The 27,904-nt window shown below is 45.0% G+C and overlaps 1 protein-coding gene across 1 annotated transcript in view; it reads left to right on the top strand.

Moving 5' to 3' along the window:
• LOC124726698 (fap1 adhesin) overlaps nucleotides 1-27,904 on the top strand; it is a 285,663-nt gene that overhangs the window by 185,284 nt on the left and 72,475 nt on the right. Inside the window, exon 4 of the mRNA XM_047248466.1 lies at nucleotides 9,814-9,902. Coding sequence (XP_047104422.1) covers nucleotides 9,821-9,902 — 82 coding nt within the window. The 5' untranslated portion in view covers nucleotides 9,814-9,820. The remainder of the gene's footprint in view (nucleotides 1-9,813; nucleotides 9,903-27,904) is intronic.

Genomic DNA, 27,904 nt, shown 5'->3' with positions numbered 1-27,904 from the left:
TCGAAACTTAGGATACTCCACTACCGTACATATAGAATTTTGTTTGTATGTGATAATTAATGAAGTATATAATCAGACCTGACACCGGAAGGTACAGACCAGTGCTAAAAAACGAGCTTTGCTCTAATTCAGTGTGGCGCAGTTCTTCCTTCGAAAAAATCTCAGGTTCCCTGCTTCACTGGAAACTCATTTCTACAAGACAATGAAAGCGAAGGTGGCGAGCCCAAAGTATCATAATTTTGGTTGTAGTCGCGTTACTGGGGAGAAAGATTAAGCCAGAACAACTAACATTGAATGTACCAGGAACCAAGAACGAAAATTACTGTTCCAGCGTTAGTATGTTCGCACACGTTCACAAGATAATCGTAAACCGCCTTGAATACCAACAGTCCGCTGATGAGTAACAGCAACGATATCACAAGAAATACAGTAACTTGAAAACTGTAAGTTTACAATCTATCAAACTTAACAGTAGAAGAAAAGTAAACCTTTTGCTTGCCACTATAGGAATATTTGCGTTACATAATAATTGGCAGCAACGTAAATTAAATTAAAAATGTAGTCAACTAAAGTTAATTAATAAGCGTAAATAAGTAAGAAAAAAGACAACATAACAGTGAAACAAAGTGTGGTCCGCAGTGTTTTAGACGTTACCGATGTTTTTCTGGCGATTTCTTGATAGTCAGCCCAAAAAAAGAAAACTGTTCAGTGGTGTTCCACGGCATATAAAGTGTAGGGGAAAAAATAATTTTCTCTCTCAATTCTTGTTAAATTGTAATTTTATGTGTCCAATCGATAGAACAATCTTATTAGCCTGGTGTGTGTTGACTTCATCATTCCATCGTGTAGCACTCTGTTACAGCTGTGAATACAGTATAAGGCGACACAGTCGCTGAGGAAAACATTGATTTCCGGCCGCGGTGGTCTACCGTCCGCCTTTAGCCGCGGAGCAGCTCGGACTTGTTTACGTCCCGGCTGCGAACGTTCGCGGAAGAAGCGGTGTTTACACCGTCGTCACTCGCGTGTGTTATTGTCTGAATCGAACGCAATGGCACACAATTTCCGAAAAACCACGATACAGTTCACGTTCTGTAACGAGTATGCACGACCGAAGGCTTTCGAAATCGAACGTTTCTTGAGGGACGAAGTGCAACTTAATTACACGGAGATTATTGGAATTCATTTATCAATCGTGAGCAGCATTCTTTACGTAAAGATGATTGACGACGCAACATGCGATAGGATCATTGAAGCCGCCAAACGAGGATTTCAGTTCCGACGCTCCGATGGTCATATTGAGGAAGTTTTAGTCGCTTATTCAGGCCTGGGCGTGCGTACGATTCGAGTCTTCGAGCTGCCTTTCGAGGTACCAGAATCCTTGGTCACTGAATCGCTCCAGCCGTATGGCAGAGTTATCAGTCATACGGCCGAACGTTGGGCAAGTTTTAGCACGTATCCAGTGCTCAATGGTGTCCGACAGGTGCGGATTGCGCTCAAGAAACATGTGCCATCGTACATCAACATCGGCGGCTGTCGAGCTATTGTCATCTATGATGGACAGCCCCGGACATGCTCCGGGTGTGGTGGTGAAGGACATCTTCGATCTGCGTGTATGCAGAGCGGACTCGTGCAACTCCCCAGCGGAGACCTCCAGAATCCGACTACACCAACGTCACTGCCGATGACTTACGTGGCTGCGCTTCGCGGGGAGGTGACGCCGAGATCGGAGCGCACTATCGAACCGACGCCGCAGTTGATTGAGGCGCCTTCGGACCCCACTGAAGAAGGAATGGTTCCGACCAACCCCCAATCCCAGACATTACAGGTGGTGCAGAAAGAGGATGACAGCATCACAACAGGCATGGAAGCTGAAGTGGAACGGCTCCAGGGCGTTGTGGCGGCGGCGAGAGCGCAGGTGATGCAAGATTCGCCAACACCAGAAGCCGAGGTTAGGGCCCGCAAACAACGCTCGCCAGAGCGCCGCAAGAAGCGCCGACTAAACTCTGCGGAGACGCTCCCTTCTCTTCTTGGGAGCCCAGATGAGTCTAACACTATGGACCTGTCTGACTTGGAACCACAAGCTTCGGATGTCGCAGACCATATGAATTCGGACAGTGAAAAGATGTCATGTCGCTCAGAAGACGCATCCGCTCAGGGGCCTGCTACCCCTTCGGCGGTGGAGTCTCAAGCTGCGAAAGAACAACAGATGTCACACATCAATGCCGCACAGGAAAATTTGGAGCACCCCAATAATATCAGCTGGTATGAGCAGGACGACGAAATCACCGATGCCGACCATTCTACTGGTGGGGACTCGCATCCGTCCGCATCTCAAGAAAACTAATGTCACAGGGACACGTCCGTCGGGCGACCCTCTGCGGATGTGCAAAGGGACTATCGATACGGTGAAACTTTGTCATTTTAACATCATGTGGAGATGACGGCTACACGACCCCAGGCATACAGAATAGGGACAGTGAATGTAAATACCATTAGATCGCCCGTGAAACAGCAGTTGTTTAGGGAGATGATATACATGTCAGATGTGGATATACTGATGGTGCAGGAAATTTACATTCCTGAGTTCCAGGAAGTCCATGGATACATCTCCTACACCTCGCCGCACTCGAACAACGACAGTGGAACGGCGATATTGGTCCGGGACGGGATTCCGGTTCGAGACCTGGCTTATCTACCTTCGGCACGAGGACTGGCGATAACTGTTAATGGAATTCGCATTCTCAATGTTTATGCCCCTTCCGGCACAGACAACAGACGGGCGCGTGCGAGATATTATTCGGAAGAGATTGTGCCCTTATTTACCGGCAGATTCGATCATTTCATTATAGGTGGTGACTTCAATTGTGTTTTAGCCCAAAAAGACCAGACTCCACATTACAATACCTGTCGTGAATTGCATGTGCTCTGCCGGGATCTGGAGTTACGCGACACCTGGGACATGATTCATAGGAACCGTGAGGGATATACTTTTTATACCAGTCACTCGGCAAGCAGACTCGATCGCATATATGTTTCGGTTGGCCTACAGGATAAGGTGGTCGACGCGGAACGATGGCCTGCGGCATTTACTGATCATCTGGCTTACATTTGTACCATATCACTCCCTAGGCAAAGTGTGTGGAGAAGCCGCGGGACATGGAAGCTCAATTCGTCACTTCTGGTGGACCCCGAATGTCGTCAGAGAGTCGAGGAGGTATGGGCCACATGTCAACGCCGTCTACCAACATATACCTCCGTGCTTCAATGGTGGCTCGAGTGTACTAAGCCGGCAATAAGAAGAGCTCTCATACAATATGGTCGCGATAAGACGAGATGGCAAAGAGACACTCTTGATTATTATTACACCATGCTTCGTGAGCTGTCCTTCCAGGTGCCGTCGGCAGAACATCATGCGGAAGTTCATCGTGTCAAGGCACAAATCCTATCGATCACGCGACGACGACTGTATGGCATCCCAATACGGGCAAGATGTCTCGACACCATCACTGGGGAACGTATTTCGATGCACCATGTGTCGCGGGAACATAAACGTTACCGCCGGGCATTGGTAACAGTGCTCCACGGTTTAGATGACCGTCAACTGACAACACAACAGGACATTGCAAATGAATTTTTAGAGCATTTCCGCCGCCTCTATGCCGGTACACCGACGGACCGTCTGGTGGGGGAAGAGATACTGCAACATCTGCAAACGACACTGACAGAGACGGATAAGGCAGCGCTTATGGAGCCACTCACAGAAGACGATATAAAGGTGGCACTCACAAAAGGAGCGGCCCATAAATCACCAGGGCCAGATGGGATTACGCTAGAGTTTTATCGAGAATTCGTGGACATGATGACGCCACAGTTGGTGTCGATGTACAATGAGGCGATGCGTCCGGACATGCGCCTACCGTCGGATTTTGTGACGGGCTTTCTTCTTCCCATCCCGAAGATGGCGGGGAGTCGCAGAGTTAATCAATATCGGCCTCTCACTATGCTAAACACCGACTATAAAATCTTTGCACGACTACTAGCGTCTCGTCTCAAGCTGGCGATATCCAAGACAATATCCCCTGATCAGGCTTGCCTAGGGGTGCGAAGCAACATCTCCTCGGCGTTAAGTGAATACCGTGACGTTATCGCCCTAGCGGAAACGTGTAAAATGCGAGCAGCGATGATATCTGTGGACTTCGATAGCGCGTTCGACAGGATAAACCATGACCTCTTGGCGTCAGTCATGAGCCGAATGGCGATTCCACCTGTTTTCATCTCCATCGTTATGAGGCTAATACGAGGAGCTACATCGAAGGTGATTGTAAACTGTCGGGAAGCGGGCTCGATTCCTATTAACAGCTCAGTCCGACAAGGGTGCCCACTCTCCATGATGCTGTTTGCGATAGCGCTTGAGCCACTGATGTGTGTTATGAGGCGCTCACTTACTGGGATAGCGCTTAATGAGAACTCTTTCGTTTGTCGCGCATATGCGGACGACCTGATCCTTCTTGTCAGATCAGGACATGAAGTGCGTCAGGCTGTTGAACATCTAGACTCTTACGGGACGGCGGCAGGCAGTGTCGTTAACATGACGAAATCCAAAATTATGCACATTGGACGGGGTCCGGAAGACGTACCGGGACCGTTTCATACGGTGGAATCGCTGAGATGTCTGGGGATTACATTTACCCGTTCACTACCGCGATCAGCGGCGGCGAGTTCTCGGCGGCTTCTGCAGAATGTTCGTCTGACGATACGCAACAACTCACTGAGAGCCTCTGACATGATCCAACGTGTGGCATACACCAACGTTCACATAGCGTCACGACTGCCCCATTTAGCGCAGATCCTACCAATACCGAAGGGTATCGCAGACAGCCTCATGGGTGCCTTTGGTTACTATGTTAGTACTGGGATGTTATTTAAGATCAAATATGATACGTTAACGCTACAGTTCCGGAACGGTGGCCTCAACCTCACAAACGTGCGAAACAAAGCTCTGGCTCTTTACATGCGAGCGATGATACGAAATTGGCAACAACGAAAGCATACCATAACGTCAGCTCTGATAGAAGTACTTGTTCCGCCTTCGTACGAACCCCCTATTGCGGTGGGCAATATTTCGCCTTCTCTTGCACACATTGCCTCATTTCTTGTTGATTACAGTTATGTTCGTCTGAAAGTACCTTCGACGAGAATACCCACGACTCGGGAGATCTATAGATGCTTGATGGATCACCATGGCCGCAATGTAATGGAATTCAAATAGCCGTCGAGAACGTGGAACCACATTTGGTGTGCAGTGCATACTCCATTACTGTCAACAGCAGCGAGATCGATGTGGTATATTCTTATAAACCGTAAACTTGTGACCAGGAGTCGATTACATACAATTCATATGGTCGATTCTCCTCTTTGCACAAACTGTGGACTGTTAGCAACGGAAGAACATGGTTTAGTGTGTGGCGCAGCGAGGGACGTCTGGACGCTGACGCGTCGAATACTGGCCTTCCTTCGGCGCACTAACTACACAGAAATCACATCGGATGTACTTTTTCTACCGGACAAGACCTTTTTTCCCAAACAAAAGACGTATGCGGTCAATTGGATCGCTGGACATGCGACGAAATATTTGTATTCGTACGATATTAAGTCCGTGATGGATTATTGGATGTATTTACAAGAACAACACGAGCTCATACGGAGTCATACGAAATACAGGACTTACTTTTCCAATTTTTTAGGAAGTGTTTTTCACAATCCGCCCGACAGCTGGGGTGTCCCAGAACTGGGAAGACTCCTGCAGCAGAACGACTAGGGACAGTATTGCGCGGTTCAATTATATTGGCATATAGCACACTGAGAAGAAAACTGGCCCCTACCTGTTGGCGCCAGTTATGACTGCATTATGTTAACGCGGAAAAAAAACACACACACACACAACGATGGTAAACACCGAAACCGCCTCAGATAATGGTCCTTCGAATGGTCGACGCAGGAGAAATAAATACCGCCCACACTGGCTGAAATGGTCAAGATTATATGGATTTCTGCCAGGTTTATGATGCGACACCGCGTGCTGCAGGGATTGTGATGCAGATGAAAACTTCATTTTCACTCCCGCCCGTGACTAGGATTGTCATTTACTTTATTCCTGTTACGAAAAAAAAAAGAGAGAGAGAGAGAGAGGGCGGCCTTTGCGTTCATTTTATGGTTTCCAAATTGTTTTTGCTGTCTCGACACTTTTCTTATCCCTAGGACAGCACAATTGCACGAATAAAGATTGTTTGTTTACCCTGCCTTCCTGTTCCCAAATAAAAAAAAAGGAAGTGGTCCCATTTTTGGACCATAAAGCAGAGGAACCGAGTTTTTATTTTCATTTTATTTTTTTATAAACAAAAGATGGATAGAAAAAAAAAGAAAAAAAGGGGTAGCGTCTAAAAAAATGATAAAAAGAGTGGTAAAAAAAGTACATAGCAGATTTTTTATAATTGTACGGCCAGAACTGGCTGCCATTGGAAAAAAAAGCGGTTCTAGGCGCGCAGTCCGGAACCGCGCGACTGCTACGGTCGCAGGTTCGAATCCTGCCTCGGGCATGGATGTGTGTGATGTCCTTAGGTTAGTTAGGTTTAAGTAGTTCTAAGTTCTAGGGGACTGATGACCACAGTAGTTAACTCCCATAGTGCTCAGAGCCATTTGAACTATTTTGAAAACATTGATTTCTGTTGCCATTGTTAGTGAAAGTCATTGAACTGAATATCGCGTGAATAATTTTAGATTGATGTATCAACTGGGCACCTACAAAATGTATTAATTTGAAAGCATTTGGTTAGCACCAGAGGATTAAATCGACCTTTTTTAGTGACACTAATTTCCTTTCTGACAATTTGCCTACCGTGAAACCAAAATTAGAATGTCTTCATAAATGTCGGTGGGGTGACATCTGACCTCTTCTATAATCAAGTAGTTAGTTATCTACATTTTCCAAGCATTGCCACTGCAACCTCCCGCCATGATGCGGAACCAGTCAGTTTAAAATTATAAAACACTGTCACAGTGAAAAAATTTGGCAACATGCTCACCATTTACAATGTTGTCTGCTTACATTAATCTTAGGCTACCTTTAATTTTGTTACGTAATTTTACAGTGATTTGTACTTAACTATGTTCTGTTGCGCTCTCTCCAACCCCCACCCCCGCCCCCCGCCCTCTCTCTCTCTCTCTCTCTCTCTCTCTCTCTCTCTCTCTCTCTCACACACACACACACACACACACACACGCACACATACACACACACACACACACACACACACACACACACACACACACACACACACACACTGACATTCAGATACTGTTTCATACAGTAAAAGTAATTGTCTGTCAGATAAGATTTCAGTTTCTTTTTGAAGTTGACGCAGTTATCTATTAGACTGTTCATAACACTGGTTAAGTGGTCAAATAATGTTAATGACTATATGTCTCACTACTTTCTGTGCCACAATAAGGCTGAGAGCGATGGATACTGGATACTAGCTCTTTAGCTTTCTCTAACTTTTCTCGCAGGTCTAAGTAGAACGTCTTTTTTGAATATCACTCTATACTTTTTATTATGTAATCCACTTCCTCTCCTCAAGACCTATTCATAAACATATCACAGCGTCACGTAAACATTACGTTATTATAAATAAAGTTTAATTCGGCTCTCTTATAGTACCACACAATGCAGATATTAGGGATAATGTAAATCGTCCACTTCCTAGAACTGACAATAAAAAGTTGAAACAGAACGCAAATTCACACTGGTCATTATTACTCTACTAACTTACATTCTTCTTAGATGAGTAGAATTTCTACGTTTTCTTTGCTGGTAAGCAACTGAATAGTGTTGACTGAATGACCTGTGTGCATTTCCGTTGTGATTCCATCCGTTTACTGTCAACTCCAGCGCGTGGACGAGTTGCGTTATCCCAGATACCTGCGTTAAACTTTGAAAACAACCATTATATGCACTTCAGAGCCTGCAACATATTTCCTTCCAATATGTATATAATACATGAAGACATGCAGATAGAAGAGGTTGACAGTGATAAATTTAAATACAGGGTGCTATTTAAAAGATAGATGTACTGCTGTTCATATCTTCCTAACAATCAAAGTTACTAGGAGGACACTCAAGCTTGTTAATGTAGCTAATTTGTCCGTGGAGTAGATGGAGTTTCAAGCAGATATTGTACGATTGTTACTGTTCTATTCTAATACACTCCTGGAAATTGAAATAAGAACACCGTGAATTCATTGTCCCAGGAAGGGGAAACTTTATTGACACATTCCTGGAGTCAGATACATCACATGATCACACTGACAGAACCACAGGCACATAGACACAGGCAACAGAGTATGCACAATGTCGGCACTAGTACAGTGTATATCCACCTTTCGAAGCAATGCAGGCTGCTATTCTCCCATGGAGACGATCGTAGAGATGCTGGATGTAGTCCTGTGGAACGGCTTGCCATGCCATTTCCACCTGGCGCCTCAGTTGGACCAGCGTTCGTGCTGGACGTGCAGACCGCGTGAGACGACGCTTCATCCAGTCCCAAACATGCTCAATGGGGGACAGATCCGGAGATCTTGCTGGCCAGGGTAGTTGACTTACACCTTCTAGAGCACGTTGGGTGGCACGGGATACATGCGGATGTGCATTGTCCTGTTGGAACAGCAAGTTCCCTTGCCGGTCTAGGAATGGTAGAACGATGAGTTCGATGACGGTTTGGATGTACCGTGCACTATTCAGTGTCCCCTCGACGATCACGAGTGGTGTACGGCCAGTGTAGGAGATCGCTCCCCACACCATGATGCCGGGTGTTGGCCCTGTGTGCCTCGGTCGTATGCAGTCCTGATTGTGGCGCTCACCTGCACGGCGCCAAACACGCATACGACCATCATTGGCACCAAGGCAGAAGCGACTCTCATCGCTGAAGACGACACGTCTCCATTCGTCCCTCCATTCACGCCTGTCGCGACACCACTGGAGGCGGACTGCACGATGTTGGGGCGTGAGCGGAAGACGGCCTAACGGTGTGCGGGATCGTAGCCCAGCTTCATGGAGACGGTTGCGAATGGTCCTCGCCGATACCCCAGGAGCAACAGTGTCCCTAATTTGCTGGGAAGTGGCGGTGCGGTCCCCTACGGCACTGCGTAGGATCCTACGGTCTTGGCGTGCATCCGTGCGTCGCTGCGGTCCGGTCCCAGGTCGACGGGCACGTGCACCTTCCGCCGACCACTGGCGACAACATCGATGTACTGTGGAGACCTCACGCCCCACGTGTTGAGCAATTCGGCGGTACGTCCACCCGGTCTCCCGCATGCCCACTATACGCCCTCGCTCAAAGTCCGTCAACTGCACATACGGTTCACGTCCACGCTGTCGCGGCATGCTACCGGTGTTAAAGACTGCGATGGAGCTCCGTATGCCACGGCAAACTGGCTGACACTGACGGCGGCGGTGCACAAATGCTGCGCAGCTAGCGCCATTCGACGGCCAACACCGCGGTTCCTGGTGTGTCCGCTGTGCCGTGCGTGTGATCATTGCTTGTACAGCCCTCTCGCAGTGTCCGGAGCAAGTATGGTGGGTCTGACACACCGGTGTCAATGTGTTCTTTTTTCCATTTCCAGGAGTGTAGAATCTAACCGTTGACAAAACGAGTGTATAGAAGACACAGAGTTTGATTTGGTAATGAAGGTACTACTTTTACGTTTGTGTATGTCCTTGGAGCGGTGCATTAATGCTCTTGTTTTGGTGTGCTGCAGGTCGGCCATGTCTGATCCGCCACTGTGGTCGACAGCAGCGGCCGCCACGCTGCTGCTGCTCCTTGCGACGTGCCTTCCCGTCTCTGCCGGTGAGTACTTCTGTATGCCTCTCTCACCTTCCCACGCATACCACATATAACACACTGAACGCTTCTACTGCCGCGTTTTATTGATTTACATTCGAGCACACAGTCATCCACGATCGCGCTGGTGCAGTGCTGTATGATCCACAGCAGCGATTCTCAACCTGCGGGGAAGATTAAGGCTTAACTTCCCGTCGACAACGAATTCGTTAGAGATAGAGCACATACATTCAAATGAACTCTCTCGGCATTTAACTTTGGCAATTTAGGAAACTAGCGGAAAACAAAAAATCTGAATAGGCGGACGGGGTTTGAACCGTCATCCTCCAGAACCAGAACACAATGTGCTAACTACTGCGCCACCTCCCTGGCTGTCGTGATTAAGAAGGTGTGGTATTTACATCTGACGTTCCGTTCTCTACTATGAACGTTGTCCACTACACCTTCAGCAAATTTAAATCTTCCACTAGTTGACCAGGAGATGTACAACGGAGTTCCACAGAAAGTATTTCACTTCTTGTACTGCTACCTTTATACAACATAAATTTTAGAGTCGGTGTGGACACCGGCGCTACGACCTATATACAAGGCAAACTTTTGCTGTACGTTTCTGCCACTGCACAGACGATTAAGTGAAGTACCTAAACGACTACTAGTGGCCCCTTAATAGGTGCAACTGCAACTATTTTATTTCATGAAATATCTGATCTCAAACTCATATAAAAGAGTCAATCTAAAAATATATTTTACTCTTAGTGTTGAGGTAAGGAAATGCTTTGCGTTAAATGACGCTTGAACGTAGAAATCAATCTCATTATCACAGCGGCTATGTATCATAGTGGAATTTGCAGAACAGAGGGAGGATTATGGGCTTTAAGGCTGCAATGTTTACATCCCGTCTTTCTCCTTTGTCAGAAAGTATATTGCAGTGTTTCGCCTTTGCTTTATACTTACCATTACTGTATCATTTCGTGGCCATAGGCGGCGATGTGACGTAATATACACGCCTCGAATTCGAGAGAGAAGAGTTCAAATCACTGCACAGCTACGCTGATTTAGATTTTCCTAGTTCTGCAAATCGTTTAACTTTTCAATGTTCTTTCGTTATCTTTCACAGTCGGTATGAACTTGGTACAACTTAAATAACGTGGTTCTGACAGGACCGTGGCCTTTTAGTCAACAATTAAAATTAATCGAGACTTAATGTGTACTGAGTTTCAGTATTAGAGGCCGTTTTCAAGTGATGCTTGTACATTCAACAATACAAATGTCAAATGTAGCTCTCCATGTGCACAAACCTTTAAATTTAACAAAAGTGGACATCGCAAATATGCTGAAGATCTGAGCTATGTCCTGTTTCATATGATTATGGTAGCTGATATATGCGGTAGCTTATTGATGTATTTATTGGTACGTAGATGTATAGGTAACACAAATTTAGAGATTTTCCGCTTAAGAAATTGCTTTTGACGTACACGTATCACTTTCAGACGAGTTCTAAAGTTGTAATTGACTATCGATTGAAGTAAATTTTAGCAAATATTTTACGTAAATTCGAGAGTCCCTTTCTGCAAATCCACAATCGATTTGTTTCCCATTCTTTTCCAACTAAACTAATGCTTAGTCCCTGACAACCCCGACTTTTATCATACGTCAAACTCAAACCTCTTGCTTTATCCATTTCTTGTTTCAGCAATTAACGAAAGGCAGCAAGGAATACGGTAGCGGCTTCCGTTTGTTGTACAGACATTAAACCAAATAAATTTCTTTACGATTTATTCTTATTACATTATTCAAAGAGATACAAGTTAAATTTAGGCTCTTGTACGATACTCGCGGATCTTCTGATAATAGCGAAAGCCTGAAGTAGGTGGGTAATAAAAATAGGGTTGTAATACAAGACTGTTTTACTTCTTGTTTTTCTTTGTTGAGGAAAAAGAAGATGGCACAAGTGGTTACAATTTTTGTGATGTGTCTCAGTTTTCTCCAACCGTCGAATCCTTCTCTTTGCAGCAAAACTGAATACGATATCAATAGAAGCAAAGTGCTAAGTGGCTACAATTTCCTTTGTGGTAGCGGCTGAATGCTGCTGAACACCCGCAGGATGAGAAAGGAATACTAGAGTAGATGAGGTACGCAGCTCATCTCTGGAGCAGTGGCTAGATTCTTCGCCGAACGATGCGCCCGGCAGCGTCTGCTCTGGTGGCAAAACAGGCGCGGCTAATCGGCCACCGCGGACGTGAGGCTCTGGCAGGCCGCGTGCTGCCCTTCGCTACTGGAGCACTGCATCCGCGTGGCCAACCAGGGTAAGGGCGATTCGTTTCCATCACTCGCCCTCATCTCCGAACGGTCGTACTTGCTTTCACGCGGGTGAGCACTCGTCGACTGCGACCCGGCATGCACGTGGCCCCTTCCTCGTGGTAAGGAAACATGTCAGTTGGCCACGTTACAACGCTATCTGCGCACACTGCAACTTCACGATCTGTGCGCCTCCGCTTGCGTTCCACATGGTTATGCAAGCTGTGCAAGTGACTGTGTCAGCAAGCGAGGCAGCATCGGTCATTCCTGACAACTATCGTCAAGCTGTGTGTAGTTTATTCTCTATCAACTCTCTATCTATCTCTCGCAGACAGAACAGCAGGAGGATAGGGTCGGGCGGGCGCTTGCAATGCTCTTCTCCCTATCACTATCAGCAGTGCTGGGAGAGACGGATAACAACATTTGACTCCGTAAAAATGGGGGTCAGTAAGCAAATCTGGATACGAAGGAAGACTGTCTTACCACTTGCTGTGAGTACCTGTTGGATGAGATCTAATTCTGGCCAGTCAAACCATAGTTCTGGTAGGTTTTTGTATGGAGTGTAGAATCCCTCCTCACCCACGCCTCAGACATAGGGTAAGGCAGCATAGGAAATTAGAAGAAATGTAGCTAAGACATATAAAGAACGATATCGTTTCTACCACATTATTTTAAAGTATTAGTTTATTGAGCATTACAAGCCCCTTTTGAGTGCTGATCACTCTCAGCTGAGGCTATCTAGTATCTCCGACCGGCTTGCACAGATCCAACTCTTGATGAGGTTCCACAAGGAGAAATAAAAAAAATCGTAAATGGGAATTTCCAATATTCATAAAAGCCAATTGAATGCCACTAAATCTTGCGATTTCTGTCTCTACCTAATATAAAAACACGGTATGAAGGAGAATGGTTAAATGGATATAAAGTAAGGAATACGATACGATAACCGGTGTTACAGAGATAAATTGTGGTCAAATGAAAGGAGAACTCGAAAATATATTATGTCTCAAACGAATCGCTCCCGATTCATTACGAGATTTCGCTACTCAAAGCAAAAGTTTCCTTCAGTACGTATGCCAGTCGTAGTTACTCTGTCTGAGAACAAATTCTAGTGTTAAGAAGCCGCTTTTGCTTATAGGTTATAAGGCAGTTTACATCTATATTGCCGGCCGGTGTGGCCGTGCGGTTCTAGGCGCATCAGACTGGAACCACGTGACCGCTACGGTCGCAGGTTCGAATCCTGCCTTGGGCATGGATATGTGTGCTGTCCTTAGGTTAGTTAGATTTAATTAGTTCTAAGTTCTAGGCGACTGATGACCTCAGAAGTTAAGTCGCATAGTGCTCAGAGCCATTTGAACCATTTTTGAACACCTATATCGATACAATCAAACAGGTTCATACATGGCTACTCGATATGCACCAGTATCCTGTCACCACTTTATCGCTCTTGCATATTACGTAAAGTTATATGAAAACATTTTTTGTTGTTGTCTTGCATCCAACTGACCACGAAGATTACCAACAATATCCGTCACGCTGTATTGACAGATTTTGTCAAAGCAGCAGTCCTTTGTCGTAGGGGATGTTTCAGACTTTTCTCTCTCTTACTATCTATCGTGCTGTAAGAAGTAAACAAAACCTCGTCATGAATGTGTGGCATCGTGTCAAGTGAACCCTCTTAAAAGTTCTACCTCCTACAAGATACCATTTGTTTGTTTTCGCTTCGGCCACATACGTTGTAGCACTATCTGTGTCTGTTCAACGGAAAGGTAAACAAACAACGTCTTACATAACGGAATTTCTCTCCAATTTTTCGTAACAATCTCGAAAAGTAAGAACAACAGTACCCGAAATATGATTATAACTGCTCTTAGTTCTGTACAGTTCCACACGACACGAAGTCACACGGAACTCAAGCAACAGCATCTTCTAAGCTTTCCCGAACCCGACTTGTGGCGACAGCCCGCTCTGGGCCGGTCTCCGACTCACCTGTCCTGTGCTGTGGCGCCGCAGACTTCCGCTGTGTTCGCCAGCTGCCCGCAACACACACCCGGGTCGCCGGGTTGCCTACTGCGTTGCCGCCTTGGCAAGTCGTTCCTTTACGAGCGCATTACAACTCGTTATGGCCGACTGCTCTTCCTCTAAATCCGAATGAGTGGCCACTCCTTCGTTCAGGTATCCTCGTCTCACTCATGTATATTTTATATTTTTTCTCTCTTGATACACGTGAGCCGAAGTATAAAGGTGAAACTTGTAACGAAAATTATTATCTGCTATTTCTGTCTTATTAACATTTTGACGATATGAAAGCTATATTTTACGCTTATTCTACACTTTCATAACATGACAGTTATACTACGTCGTTTAAATTCCTCTGTGTCCAAATCCGCATTCCATATCTCGTTTTCATTTCCCACAAAATGACGCTGTCAGTTTTACTGAGTCTTCATTTTGTTGGTCATAGGTAGAGGTCTGCGCGGATAAGAAAAGTGCAATCCGCATCCGCAGCAATTAATCCGCATCCGCAAGTTCCTTATCCGCATCCGCAAGTTTTGAATGAGTAATTAATAGTAACAGACAGTAGTACTTAGAATTATGGTATGTAATGACATAGTTATTGTTAGGGTGCCATTTCTGCGACAATTTAACTACTTTTGACTTCTTAAATCACAGGAAACGCTCTATACCTACTCTAAAGCAGACCATTCCAAACAGGAAAGCATTGGCGCTCCGGAGCACACACAGAAGCGGCTCGGATCTCGTGAGATTGGAAACGCTATTTAAAAAAATAAAATTCAGTGTAATAGTATTAAATGATGAAAATACGTGTATAGAAACAATTATATTTCGCTGCTCTTGTGCCAAGGCAGCTGAAAATGACGATGGTTTTAAACTGTTACCAGCACATTGCATCATTTACCTACAGTTTTTTTTGTACTCACTGCTTGGATATGTCAAATTTTGAAGCGATTCATGTCAGCTGATGATTATATTATAGCTTACGCATTCAGTCCTCGTCATTTCCAGGTGAAAATATTTACAGTATTAGGCCTACACTGCAAAACGCTGGCGCACCTGTGAAAAAGTTAAACTGCCAGCAATAATTGACGTTGTCTGGAAGAAATAACTCGTCTTCCGAAGAGTGACAGCAAAATCAGTGGTTATAGAAATTAGGAGTCTATTTAGCTTTATCTAAAAATACGATTCAAATCTCGAACCTCACCTTTTGGCTGATTTATCGAATTAAGACCTAGCGATAAATGAAATGTCTGTTTCATTCTCAACTAAACAAAGTTTTTCACACTTTAAAACATCGTCAACATTGGTCTAAATTACTAAGACAAAATTTGCAGTATATTTCTCAGTTAATACTTTCAATGTTAAAAAATAATTTTTTTCAGAGTTTAATGGAACTGCAAACGATTTCAAGATCTCTGTATAAAAACCACTGTCCCATAACTTCAAATATTAGGCACTGTTCCCTGTTAAGCAATACCGAGTTACAGTTAAAATGTTCAATTTCGTTACGAATTTCAGCTCTTATCTTCACTAATTGGCTGGTAAATTAAAAGACACATTATTATTTTGGATGATTTGAATATTTTGCAAGTTTTCAATGTGATCAGAATAATCTTTCACGGGCTATCGCAGTCACAGCTTGTTGGTTGTCATGAGCCGTAGTTTTAAGTCCCACTTGTAATTAATTAAAAGGCCCGCCGTGCCACCGCTCCGGCCGGGCTCTTTCACTGTTCACAAAGAGCGACAATGCTCGGCGGCTGCAAATGTTACTGTAGTGCACGCTAAAATTTAGGTAGGCACTTATGAGATCATCATTACCTAGTTTAATAATATTGACGTGTTAGCTGTTGAATGTTCTTGTTGCGAAGAGTAAAAACTTAAAATTGAGCTCTTTAATATGAAAATTACAACAAAGCAAATTGCTTGTTAAATATTTCCTTCTTTTACCTAATGCTACTTAAATGTTCTTGTTGGGAATAGTAAAAATACTAACAATATTCTTTACTATAAATATTACAATAAAAACTCACAGGCCTCAGATTAAATATTTTCATCTTCTGCTTGCTTCTGATTCAAATTCTGTAAAAGAAACAATCAGATGAAAAAAATTGTAACTAATTCAGATAAGCCCAAAAAATACAGTGAAGTAAGAGAAGCTGTACAAGTACCTTTTTAATTTGGAAGATTACTATGCAGGAACATGATGTCATCAATCGTCTGTGGCTTCAAAGACGTGCGTCGGTCCTGCATTATCTGTCCCGCAGTAGAGAAGCTTCTCTCAGACGGCGCGCTGGACGCTGGAATGCAGTGCACGAATTATGCGAGTTTGGAAAGACGCGGATAGACGTTTTCAAGTCCATGCCACCAAGCTATCAGGTCGATGCCTTCCGAAAATTGGACTTTATCATTCGCATATCTGAGAATTTCATCTGACGCAAAGTCAAGATCTCTCGTCGATTCATCTTCTGAGGAATCTTCAAATTCATTAAAAAGTACGTCAGACTTCTGTTTTCTTTGCAGGAATTCCAGATGTTGTTTCCTCCTTATCTTTTAACCGTGCACAATTTCTCGCAACACAATTTTTCGCTTACTTTACAACTTCATCTTTTTCGGCACTGGTAAGAAATTTTAGGTTTTTATATTTTGGATTCAAGCTTATGGGTTACTGTTATGTCCCATTTGCTGATTAAAATAGATTTGGCTGTACTCTTTAAATCTATCAGAAATGAGATGTCGTCATCATTTTTTTCAAGGAAGAAGAGAAGTTTTAACTTCCACAACACACATGAATAAAGCGTAAGGGTTTTGGAGGCTTCGGGATCACAAGAAGCTATTTTAAATGGTGACAGAAAGGTTATTATATCTTCCAACATCCTCTTGTCTATAGAATCAATCAAATTATCTTGATTTTTCTTTGACAAAATTGACAGAACTTCAAACCATTGTGAATTAATAGACTCAAACATATCCAATGTACTGTTCCATCGTGTGTCTATATCTCCTTTCAATGACTTCTGAAGCCGATTCTGAAGACCAGATCTTTTAAAGAAAGTTGTGATAGCTCGACAGGAATTTATGGGTCGCTGCACGTCTCTTCTCATCATTCGCGTCTCCTCAAGTCGTGTGCTCCAGCACAGTATTAAGAACGTGTGCTGAGCACGAGAGCCTCTTGTATTGGCGAAGTGCTGCCACAATATTTGGACCTCTATCCGTAACGGACACAATGTTATTCACAGCACTGAATAAATCGAACGACCGTAGTATCTTAATTCAAGTTTAATGTTTTCTCCTGTTTTTTAAATCTCACTCTCAAAATTTCTGGTGCACAACACTCGATCCTCTAGTTTCACTTCTTCATAATTAACATAATGTGCAGTCACTCCCATATAGTTTATTTTACGGTACGAGTCAGTCCATAAATCGACAGTTAGTGCTCCACCTATATCTCTGAATATATTCTTCACTTCTGCAGAGACAGTTTCACGCAGACGATCGGCCGTTTCCCTCAAATTTCTGGATATGGTGCTTGGATGAGGTAGCAGTTCCTTAGCACTCACTGCACAGTATTGAGCCTCACATCAATAAGAAACTGTGCCGTCTCGAGAAATCCAGATCCCCACGCAACTTCGAATGGTAAAATGTCTTTGCTGACAAGATTGTTAAGTTTTTCTGTCGCGGCTGTCTTCAAATTTGGCGGAACTTCAGAAACTTCCACGTCTCTCTTGGTATTTAAATAAGTAATTATGCTACTTTGTCCAGCCTCACACGAATGTTTTAGCAAATTTGAAGTTCCACTTTTGTGTCCAGTGTAGGAATATACTTTTTTACAGGCAAAACAAGCCACTATATCTTTTATCTTTTCGTTGCCATCAAATACGTACCGAATTTTATCCAAATTGGCGATTTCAATTTGTTTTCCTTCACTAATGTAAAATCACCTTTTTTCACCTTACAATATATATCCGCGGATATCCGCATCCGCGCAGACCTCTAGTCTTAGGTGAAGAAACGAATTTGTTTATTTACCGTAATTTTCAGTTAGCTTCCCTAAGGACGAGCAAGAAATGCTGTCTTTTAGAAACACCGGCATTTGGAAGACTCCTTGTAAATAGCTGCCTTGCCTACAGTTCATAAAGGCTGTTGGTATAGCACTATACACGATGCATCCATTCACTGTTAAAGGAATATCCCTTACGTAAATTTTTTGATAACTCGCCAGTTTCTGACAACTTGGATCAACACAAACACTTGCTGACGTAGTCTCTCTCTCTCTCTCTCTCTCTCTCTCTCTCTCTCTCTCTCTCTCTCTCTCTCTCACACACACACACACACACACACACACGTATTACTGTTTTCCATGGATGACGTGCACCATTTAACGAGTACATGCAGCCCTGTATTTCGTAACGGTAATATGGCCCCGGGTCCAGGGCGGCGAATTTCTGAGAAAGTGAAATAGTTGTGCATGAGAAAAACAAAAATAACCCTGATGTACAAATCTTTCCATTTATAGAGTAAGTACTCGTCAGGTTCAGAGTGTTTGGCCAATTTGGCGGTTCAGGTACCGAGAGTAGAAAAATACCTTTATGTTAGAGATGGGATTTTAACTATGTCGAAAGTAAAAAGAAAATACACTCTAAGACACAAAAAAATGCCGCACCACGAAGGAAGCAGCTGAAGGGACGGAGCTTGGTAGATATTATGTATATGTAAAGACAAACATATGATCACAATTTCATAGAGATTGGATGATTTAGTCAAGACAAAGAGCTTCACAAATTGGGTTGGGTTGTTAGGGGGAAGAGACCAAACAACGAGGTCATCGGTCTTATCGGATTAGGGAAGGATGGGGAAGGAAGTCAGTCGTGCCCTTTCAAAGGAACCATCCCGGAATTTGCCAGGAGAGACTTAGAGAAATCACGGGGAAAACGTAAATCACGATGGCCGGACGCGGGATTGAACTGTCGTCGTCTCGAATGCGAGTCCAGACAAATTAAGTAACTCAATAACGCGGTGGTCCACCCCTGGCACTTGTGCAACAGTTATTCGACTTGGCATTGATTGACAGAGTTGTTGGATGTCGTTGTGAGGGATATCGACCAAAATTCTGACCAACTGGTGCGGTAGATGGTCAAAATCCCAAGCTGATTGGCGGACCCTGCCCATAATCCTCCACACGTTGCCAATTGAGGAATGATCCGGCGAACTAACTGGTCACGGCAGGGTTTCTATAAGCGGTAGAAACTCTCGCCGTGTGCAGGCGGGTGCTGTCTCGCTGAATTGTAAGTTCAGGATAGCTTGCCACGAAGGGTAACAAAATGGAGTGCAGAGTATCGTTGATGTAATGCTGTGCTGTAAGGATGCCGCGGGTGACAAACAAAAGGTTCCTCCTATGACATGAAATGGCAATACAGTGCATCACTCCTAGTTGTCGGGTCATTTGGCGGGCGACAGCCAGGTTGGTATCACACCACTGTCCGGGGCGTCTTAGACACATAGCCGCATATCATCAGGGCTCAATTCGAAGTGGGACTCTTCACTCAAGACAGTTTTACTCCAGTCAGTGACATTCCAGGCCGAGTCGAGTCTGGGGACCCTGTACGTGGTGAAGTATTTTAATGGCTCTGAGCACTATGGGACTTAACATCTTAGGTCACCAGTCCTCTAGAACGTAGAACTACTTAAACCTAACTAACCTAAGGACATCACACACATCCATGCCCGAGGCAGGATTCGAACCTGCGACCGTAGCAGTCACGCGGTTCCGGACTGCAGCGCCTAGAACCGCACGGCCACCGCGGCCGGCGAAGTATTTTATTTCGGTTCTCTGTGCCTAAGTGCCCGACGATGAAGGCTGCGAAATCAACTGCAAATAAACAGCAAATTTAGCAGATTGAAGAAATAGTATAAATACAGTGTGTGTACCACAAAACAAAATTATTCCCAGTCGAAATCCCAATTATCCAGTTGTAGGTTTTACGTCATTTCCCTAAATCGCTTAAGGCGAATTCCAGGGTAGTTCCTTTGAAAGGTCACGGCCGATTGCCTTCCCCATCCAACTCCAATCCGAAATCGTGGGCCGTCTCTAACGACCTCTTGGCTGACGGGACGGTAAAACCAAAGCTTCCTGCCTTCTAGCCACTAGCACACCTGCGGCGATAAAAGAGTGAGATACTGTCCTTAAGTTTGACTGCGCCCCACAGCGTCTAACTACACTGCGCAACAGAATTAAAAAATCATTTTTACGAAAGCCCGCAATTGCCTCCCGTTGCGACACATAAATTCGAAATTTGAATCAAAGATGTCTACAATCTTCCTATGGAATGGTGAAAAAGCATGGCGCCCTGCGACGTCACCCTCGGACTCGACACGACATTTCAAACAACAAAGTGTCGACACATGCGAAGAAAAGGCCACAGCTCAGAAGTCCATGCCACGTGTACGGTGGGTTAATGGTGTTACAATAATATCAAATTTAACGACAATACTGTCCAACGCAACCGTGGTTGTGTCACCACAGCCTCTCACCGCGACATGCAGCGTTGAAATCAAACGGTTTTCGTACGAGCGGCCGAGGAAAACATTCCAGGCGCACCGCTGACAATAACCGACACGAAGAGGTCTCAGGAGGTGGTATAAAGGGCGTCAATGAAGCCATCCCTTTCCTGGGAGGTGAACTCACACTTTGCAGATGACAGTTCGCAGTGTGATGATCAATAGAGCGACGTTTTGACAACTTTGACACTGTTGACACACCCCGCCGCTTCAACCCTTTTCTACGGACACTGTAGGGCTGCACCTCCATTAAACGTGATCGCTCCCCACTGAAGAGCAACTCGACCACAGTTTTTGCTCTCGTGTACAGGTTGGAAGCACTAGAGGCCGTTCAGAATCATTCGACGAAATCTGAACGCGATCCGAAGCAGCAAATAGTGATTATGCTCTTCCAACCCTCCCAAACTGGCACGAGACCAAAAATTGCGGTCGCGCTGCACTTCGAAGGGGTGTGATCACAATGAGATATAGTCCCACAGTTTCCTTAGGGAAGGTTTGAAGCGTTAGAAAGTGTCAGCAGTGTCAAAGCTTGTCAGCTACGCCTTCCTGCTGCTCATCGCACCGCGAACTGTCGTTTTCGGCTGTGAAATGTTTGGGAATCAATGCATCAGGGAAACGGTGGTTTCATTGATTCCATGCGACCCCCTGAGACCTTTTCGTGTCGATTCTGAGCGCAGTGTGTCTGGAGTGTTTTCTTCGGTCACTCATAAGAAAACCGCGTGATTTCAAAGCTATGGAAATGGAAATGAGCTTTTGGCGTCAGTGACTGGGAGGCCCCTTGCGGGGCAGGTCCGGCCGCCTTGGTGCAGGTCTTATTACATTCGACGCCACTTTGGGCGACCTGCACGCCGGATGGGGATGACATGATGATGAAGACAGCACAACACCCAGTCCCTGAGCGGAGAAAATCCCCGACCCAGCAGCTATCGAGGCGGACATTTCAAAGTTTTGAGTCGTGGTTTTGACCTCCATCGCAGAGACAACAAGAAATGGGTGAAATGTGTGTAGGGATGGCTATGAATACATTCCCAGCGTGTGACAAAGCCACGGTGGAGTTGGGCAGAATTGTGGCTGAGTTTGGTGCTAACGTGACATCATTAATCCACCTTACAAGTCGCATTAACTTGTGAGCTGTGGCCTTTCTTTCGCATGTGTCGACACCTTGCTGTTTGAAACGTCATCGAAAAAATGGTTCAAATGGCTCTGACCACTATGGGACTTAACATCTGTGGTCATCAGTCCCCTAGAACTTAGAACTACTTAAACCTAACCAACCTAAGGACATCACACACACCCATGCCCGAGGCAGGATTCGAACCTGCGACCGTAGCAGTCGCGCGGTTCCGGACTGAGCGCCTAGAACCGCTAGACCACCGCGGCCGGCGTCATCGAACCCGAGGATGACGTCGCAAGGCCCCACGCTTTCGGCTAGGAAGATTGTAGGCACCTTTGAGCGAAACTTCAAACTATGCACCGTAATGGGAGACAATTACGGGGTTTAGACAAAGTGACCTTTTCTATTCGATTGTTCAGTGCAGTTAGTAGAAGAAGTTCGGAGCAAGAAGGCCAGGACGTGCATCAAAAAATTCTACACGAATGCCGCGGTACCGACACGAGCACTTCCAACGTAATCCACAACGGCTACGAAAGTCTACGTCCTTATGTTGCCATCCTGCCAAGCACACATCAAAAAGCGGAACGATGACGGAACATCGAACGACAGGCAAGAGTGGCGAGGAAAGCAGGCGCGAGCGGAAGCAAAGCAGCGAGATGCGAGCGGCGGCCTTGGAGGCTGGGCGACGTAACCGGTCGGGCCCGGAATTATTCACCTGACCCGCAGCCAGCAGGTCCTGTTATGCGGCCCAGTGATTAGCCCGCTTCCCGTCCCAGCCCGCAACGGCGCTCGCTGCGCTGTAAACAAGCGGCGAGGTGCTGAAGCACGGATCTCCACACCGGCCGCTCCTTCCCAGATGCCTTCCGGTAGCGAGGCAGCCTGGGAATATGCGCGACTGAGGCATGCGGAAAACCAGCAAAAAAAAAGAAAAAAAAAAAGCATAGCTGCTGCTTGTCGATTTCCCACTTGCTCAATCGACATGGGAAAATCAGTGGCTCAGGTCAGTGAACCGCCATGTAAGTGTCATAATGCTTCAGAGCTCACAGAACAATATCTATACGCATACGACAACCCACCCAAAAAACTTGTTGGTGGTTCCTGTTCATTGAATGGAAATATGATGATCGCTGATTCAGGACAGTGACTCTCCATTCATACACAAAGTGATTCAGTTGCCTTCACAAGTTAGTTTTATGAACCCTCAGCACTTTCAGACACCATGCTCAAGATTTTCCTTCACTCTCACTCACTACACACAACCTATCAGTACTACAGAAAAAAATTGAACAGGACCTTTTTGCGGGAAATTTAATCTGCTTAAATTTTGTACTGGGATACGTTCTCGCTAGAGACTGTAGTTTTAGTTTTCTAATTATTCAAACTCGTTTTTCTTGTGGCCTACAGCGAAAATATATCTCAGTACAAAATTTAACAACAATAAATTTCGTACAGAAAAATCCTCTTCAATTTTTTCTGTAGGACTAATAGCGAGCGAAAGAATGTAAAAATTTCGCGCACGGAGTTTGAAGGCTTTGCAGGTTTCATAAAACCTATAGATAGAAGCAACTGAGGCACCCTGTATATTCGCGTACACATACTGCGGTACATGCAGGTTTCTATTCTGAGACGAATGTGAAGATTAAGATTTCCCATCGACTCAATATACACCATCACCAATGTCCATAATACGTATAAGAGAGCCGACTTCCTCCATAGCCGCATTACTACTAACATTGCGCTTAGCGTGACATATGACGACGAGAAGGATGACATTGATGGACGCTTTTCGTCATGCTTCAAGTCAGCGAAAAAGGAGAATTTAAAAGGCTATGACTATAGCGTTTTGTTGACGTCGAAGTCGTTAGAAGTCCAAAGGAATGGGGCAATGATGGCGAATGAGGAATCGAATACGGCGTTGTGAAGAGATCACTCCGGCACTGGTGTGGTGAAACAGTAGTAGGTCAAGTAGCTGGACTGCGATTTGAACTACACTGCTCTCGATCAGAAATCGTCTGTATTAATCGACGTACACACCACTGGTATTTGTGTAAGCTGCTTTGTAACTGGAGTAGAGTAGGGTAATCTATTGATCCGTTATATACTGTTGCTTCCATCATTTTTCAGAGAAAGGGAAGCTTAGTCGAAGTACATCTAAGAGATTATTTCTAGGAATGAAGGTGCAGCACGCTTGCAGGGGTACCTACAAAGAGTTTGGAAATGAAGAAAGGCATACCAGCAAATTGAGATTTTAGCTCGCATTGTGACGCATTCTTGGATAGCCAATTCGGTAGAACGAAATCAATCAATTCATAATCCGCCACACGTCACACATATCAAACAATTTCAATATTTGAACTTGCTTTTTTCATGTATCTTGCCATTCGTTTTCTTATGCGTATCATCGAAACCCTCCACAAAGCACAGACACTTGCTTCATAAGTTTACGCGTTGTTCAATGGACGTTAGCGAAGACCGGTTTGTTGCACTGAAGATGGTGTTCCAGTCTACTTTAATACTCCTGGAAAAGAAAAATAGCTGAAAATTATTTGAAGGGAACAATATGAACTGTTGTGAGAGCTATGTCTACATGCATAAAGTTTCAGCAGCAAATGAAAGGTAGACGTTCGCATCATTAGCCGGTTAACTGACAGAGTCACCGTGGAAACATCGCATTTATTGCACTTCTGCTGTTTCAGCCGTACGACAATTATCGAGTTATTTGCTGTCGTAATTGCAAGAGACGTGTAAACGAGCATTTAACAGCTCCTCGAGTCACACGGATTGCCAATGAGTGTAGGCAAACTGCGGGGTATGCCAATAAATGTCAGCAGCCGTAATTGTGAATTTTGCAGAGGCCGACTCCATTATGGTTTAATTACAACTCTGAACTACCTGAATTTCAGTGATGACATCTGTGCCAATACCCGCCATAGAAATAGCGTAATTAGACATCGTCTAACTAGAGTCGGAGCGACTGATGTGTGATTTCATTCCGTGAGAGTGCAGACAACGAGCCATTAAGAGCCTAGGTGGGAATAGAAAACAACAAGCAGAAGGAGAAGATTTTTCAGGATACTCCAGCAGGGGGAAAACGTAAACAAAAGAAGCTGTGGAAAATCTTGCTTCTCTTTCCTGCAGGAAAGATTCTGTAAAGTTTGGAAGGTAGGAGACGAGATACTGGCAGAAGTAAAGCTGTGAGGACGGGGCGTGAGTCGTGCTTGGGTAGCTCAGATGGTAGAGCACTTGCCCGCGAAAGGCAAAGGTCCCGAGGTCGAGTCTCGGTCCGGCACACAGTTTTAATCTGCCAAGAAGTTTCATGCAATTCGATTCTGCCCTTCGGCCGTGAACTGTTTGGATAGCCCCAAAGCATCTACCAGATTTTGCGGATTTTTTCTGTTGCGTAACTTCGACAGCTGAGTCGTTATGGAAAGTTGTCTGAAGGAACCGAAGTCTTCAGAGTCAGCATACTGGTCTTTATGGAGGAAAACCGCCCATGGCGTTACTGATGGGTTCAACCAGCCATTCGTCTCTAGCGATGTAGTGAAAATACGGAAAACCTACATCTGGCTACTGTCAGGTGGTAATCGCTTTCCTTCTTCTCTGGAATATAAATCCATGTCTTAGCAACTGCGTCCCCATAGCTCCGTGGAAAAAATCGATCGTGGCTTTATGCGCGGAGAGTCATCTCAGCTGTTAAATATATCTGCAATTGTTTAAGATATTAAAACACGGTTTTCATGAAGTAATAATATGCAAAGTTTCGTTTTATTCGTATCTTTTCGTAGCCCAGTCCTGCTTTTATGTCTGTAGAGATAACGAAGCAAATTCGTTTCATAAAAAAATGGAACACCAAAATATAGTCAGCAGTTATGAAGGAAGTGAGTGAGGTCCACGTCTGGTCATGTTAATATTTAACATAAACGACTGCATTATGCACTAAAAATGCATAAAACGCATTTGAAGCAGAAAAAAAAATCTTCAAGCGTACAGTTCTATGTAGTCACCATTCTATGGCTACAGCGTTAAAACCGACCACAAAAAGGAAAAGAAACTATAACATTTTTAGGGCACACCACAGCATTTTCTTCCTCGCAGTCGGTTCTAACAGAAAACCTCTACATTCTTGCTTGGGAAAACATATGTAGCGTATGTCCGTCCGAATGCTTACTAGACTGACGTAAATCGTTCAAGAACTGTCCGACATGTTTGCTAATAACGTGTCCCGTTTGTATATTAGCATAGATTAAATGAAAATTACATAGTTGCCTTAGTATCTCGGTAGGTATAAAAGTCGGGATCATTGACCGTTTCTTGGTACATGACGGGAAATCTACATTTCGAAAATGAATTACGCATCCGACTGACTCAAAAATTGCTCTGAGCACTATGCGACTTAATTTCTGAGGTCATCAGTCGCTAGAACTTTTGAACTGATTAAACCTAAGGACATCACACACATCCACGCCCGAGGCAGGATTCGAACCTGCGACCGCAGCGGTCGCTCGGCTCCAGACTGTAGCGCCTAGAACCGCACGCATCCGACTGACTGTTGAGTGTTCACCTTTATACTTGACTCCTCATCTAGCAGGTCAGAAAAGCGCAAAGTTTTGTCGCAGAAAGGTGTGTCACCTAGTGACTATGGCAAACCATGTTACCTAGTACAAAAAACGAACTGTACACCGTAATTTCGTTGTACAGTCTTTGTAGTTACATAAATTGCAGCATAATCTATTACTGATCTACTTCAAGACATGCAATTTAAACGGTTTGTATTAAATTAAGCTAAAACTACTCTATCTGACGGGTCTTCTTATCAGCAGATTCGGATTCGTACGCACAAAGCAGACGCAGCTAAATTGATCCAGTTATTAACCGCGTCGTCCGTCATTGCTTCCCTAAAGCCCAATAAAACGTAATCTAAGTTATCTAATGATACCTGATACTTGGTTTCGAATCTAGTAATCATAATAAAATTTGTCTCGTCTGATTACTCCATTTCTTTTAGTCCCATTTATAAACATCTCACTCAATGGTAAATTACTTTCATAGCTCGATCGTTAACGCAAAAGTTTTTTTTTTTTTTATCGTCCATCAAGCAAGCGCCGTTTTCGAAGAAAATTACTCAGCATTGCCTCTATAACGGCAGTTGGAAAGCATTACGACAGTCGGTTGATAGGGTCGCAGCGCTGACGTAACAGACGCACCTGGCAGCCTCCTTGACCCGCGCCAGCCCAACCGAGGATTTAATTTCCCGCCCTGTCGCTACTCCAAAGAAGGCCCGTAAACGTTATCCGGCGCCGTAACGTATTGGGCCGTAAAAAGGTAAAACAAGCCGGCGGCATTAGGATGCAGATGAGAGAGCCGGGGCGCGTCGTCTCTCTGGCTGCAGTGGTGCGAGGCGAGAGCCCGGTTGGCAGGCAGGCAACTGTGCGCTCGCGCCCCGCTCGGTCATCGAACCGCGCGCACCGTGCCGCGCCGCTGCAACAGCTGTCGTCGCTGTCTCTGCGACAGGTACCCGGCCTGCCCGCCGTGACGTATCTCGGGCTGCCGCGGTCGGACCGGATCAAACAGGCAGGCTCACGGCCCTCTGCGCGCTGCCTCTCCCCCGGTGCGTACCGCGCGGCGCACACACCGACGCCTACTGCATTACACATTGAACAGCTGTCGACCGCGCCGCTCATCTGCACTGCACTGCAGACCTGGCGTCCTGCCACTTCCGGCTCTTCCTGGCAGTGAGGAGGAAAGGGCAACAAACCTGACAGTACACTCTGCGGGCACACGCATCTGTCTCTTCTGATATTTGTTGCGTCGGTAAGAGGATCCGCAGCTGTTCAGTCCTACTACTTCTTCATTTTTTCAGTCTCAGTTGCGCTGACAATTTGGATTAATGGCCACCTGAGCCAAGGTTAAACTCAACCGTTAGGGCTTGTTTTGCGGAATAACGCCAACATACACTAAGTCTGCGGTTCGATACTGAACGGAAAAGTTCGATACTACACTCATGCTCATAAATTAAGGATAA

The sequence above is a fragment of the Schistocerca piceifrons genome, chromosome 1, assembly GCF_021461385.2.
Source record: "Schistocerca piceifrons isolate TAMUIC-IGC-003096 chromosome 1, iqSchPice1.1, whole genome shotgun sequence".
Lineage (NCBI taxonomy): Eukaryota > Metazoa > Arthropoda > Insecta > Orthoptera > Acrididae > Schistocerca > Schistocerca piceifrons.
Note: the sequence above shows the minus strand (reverse complement) of the source record. Positions and strands in the feature narration are given on the sequence as shown.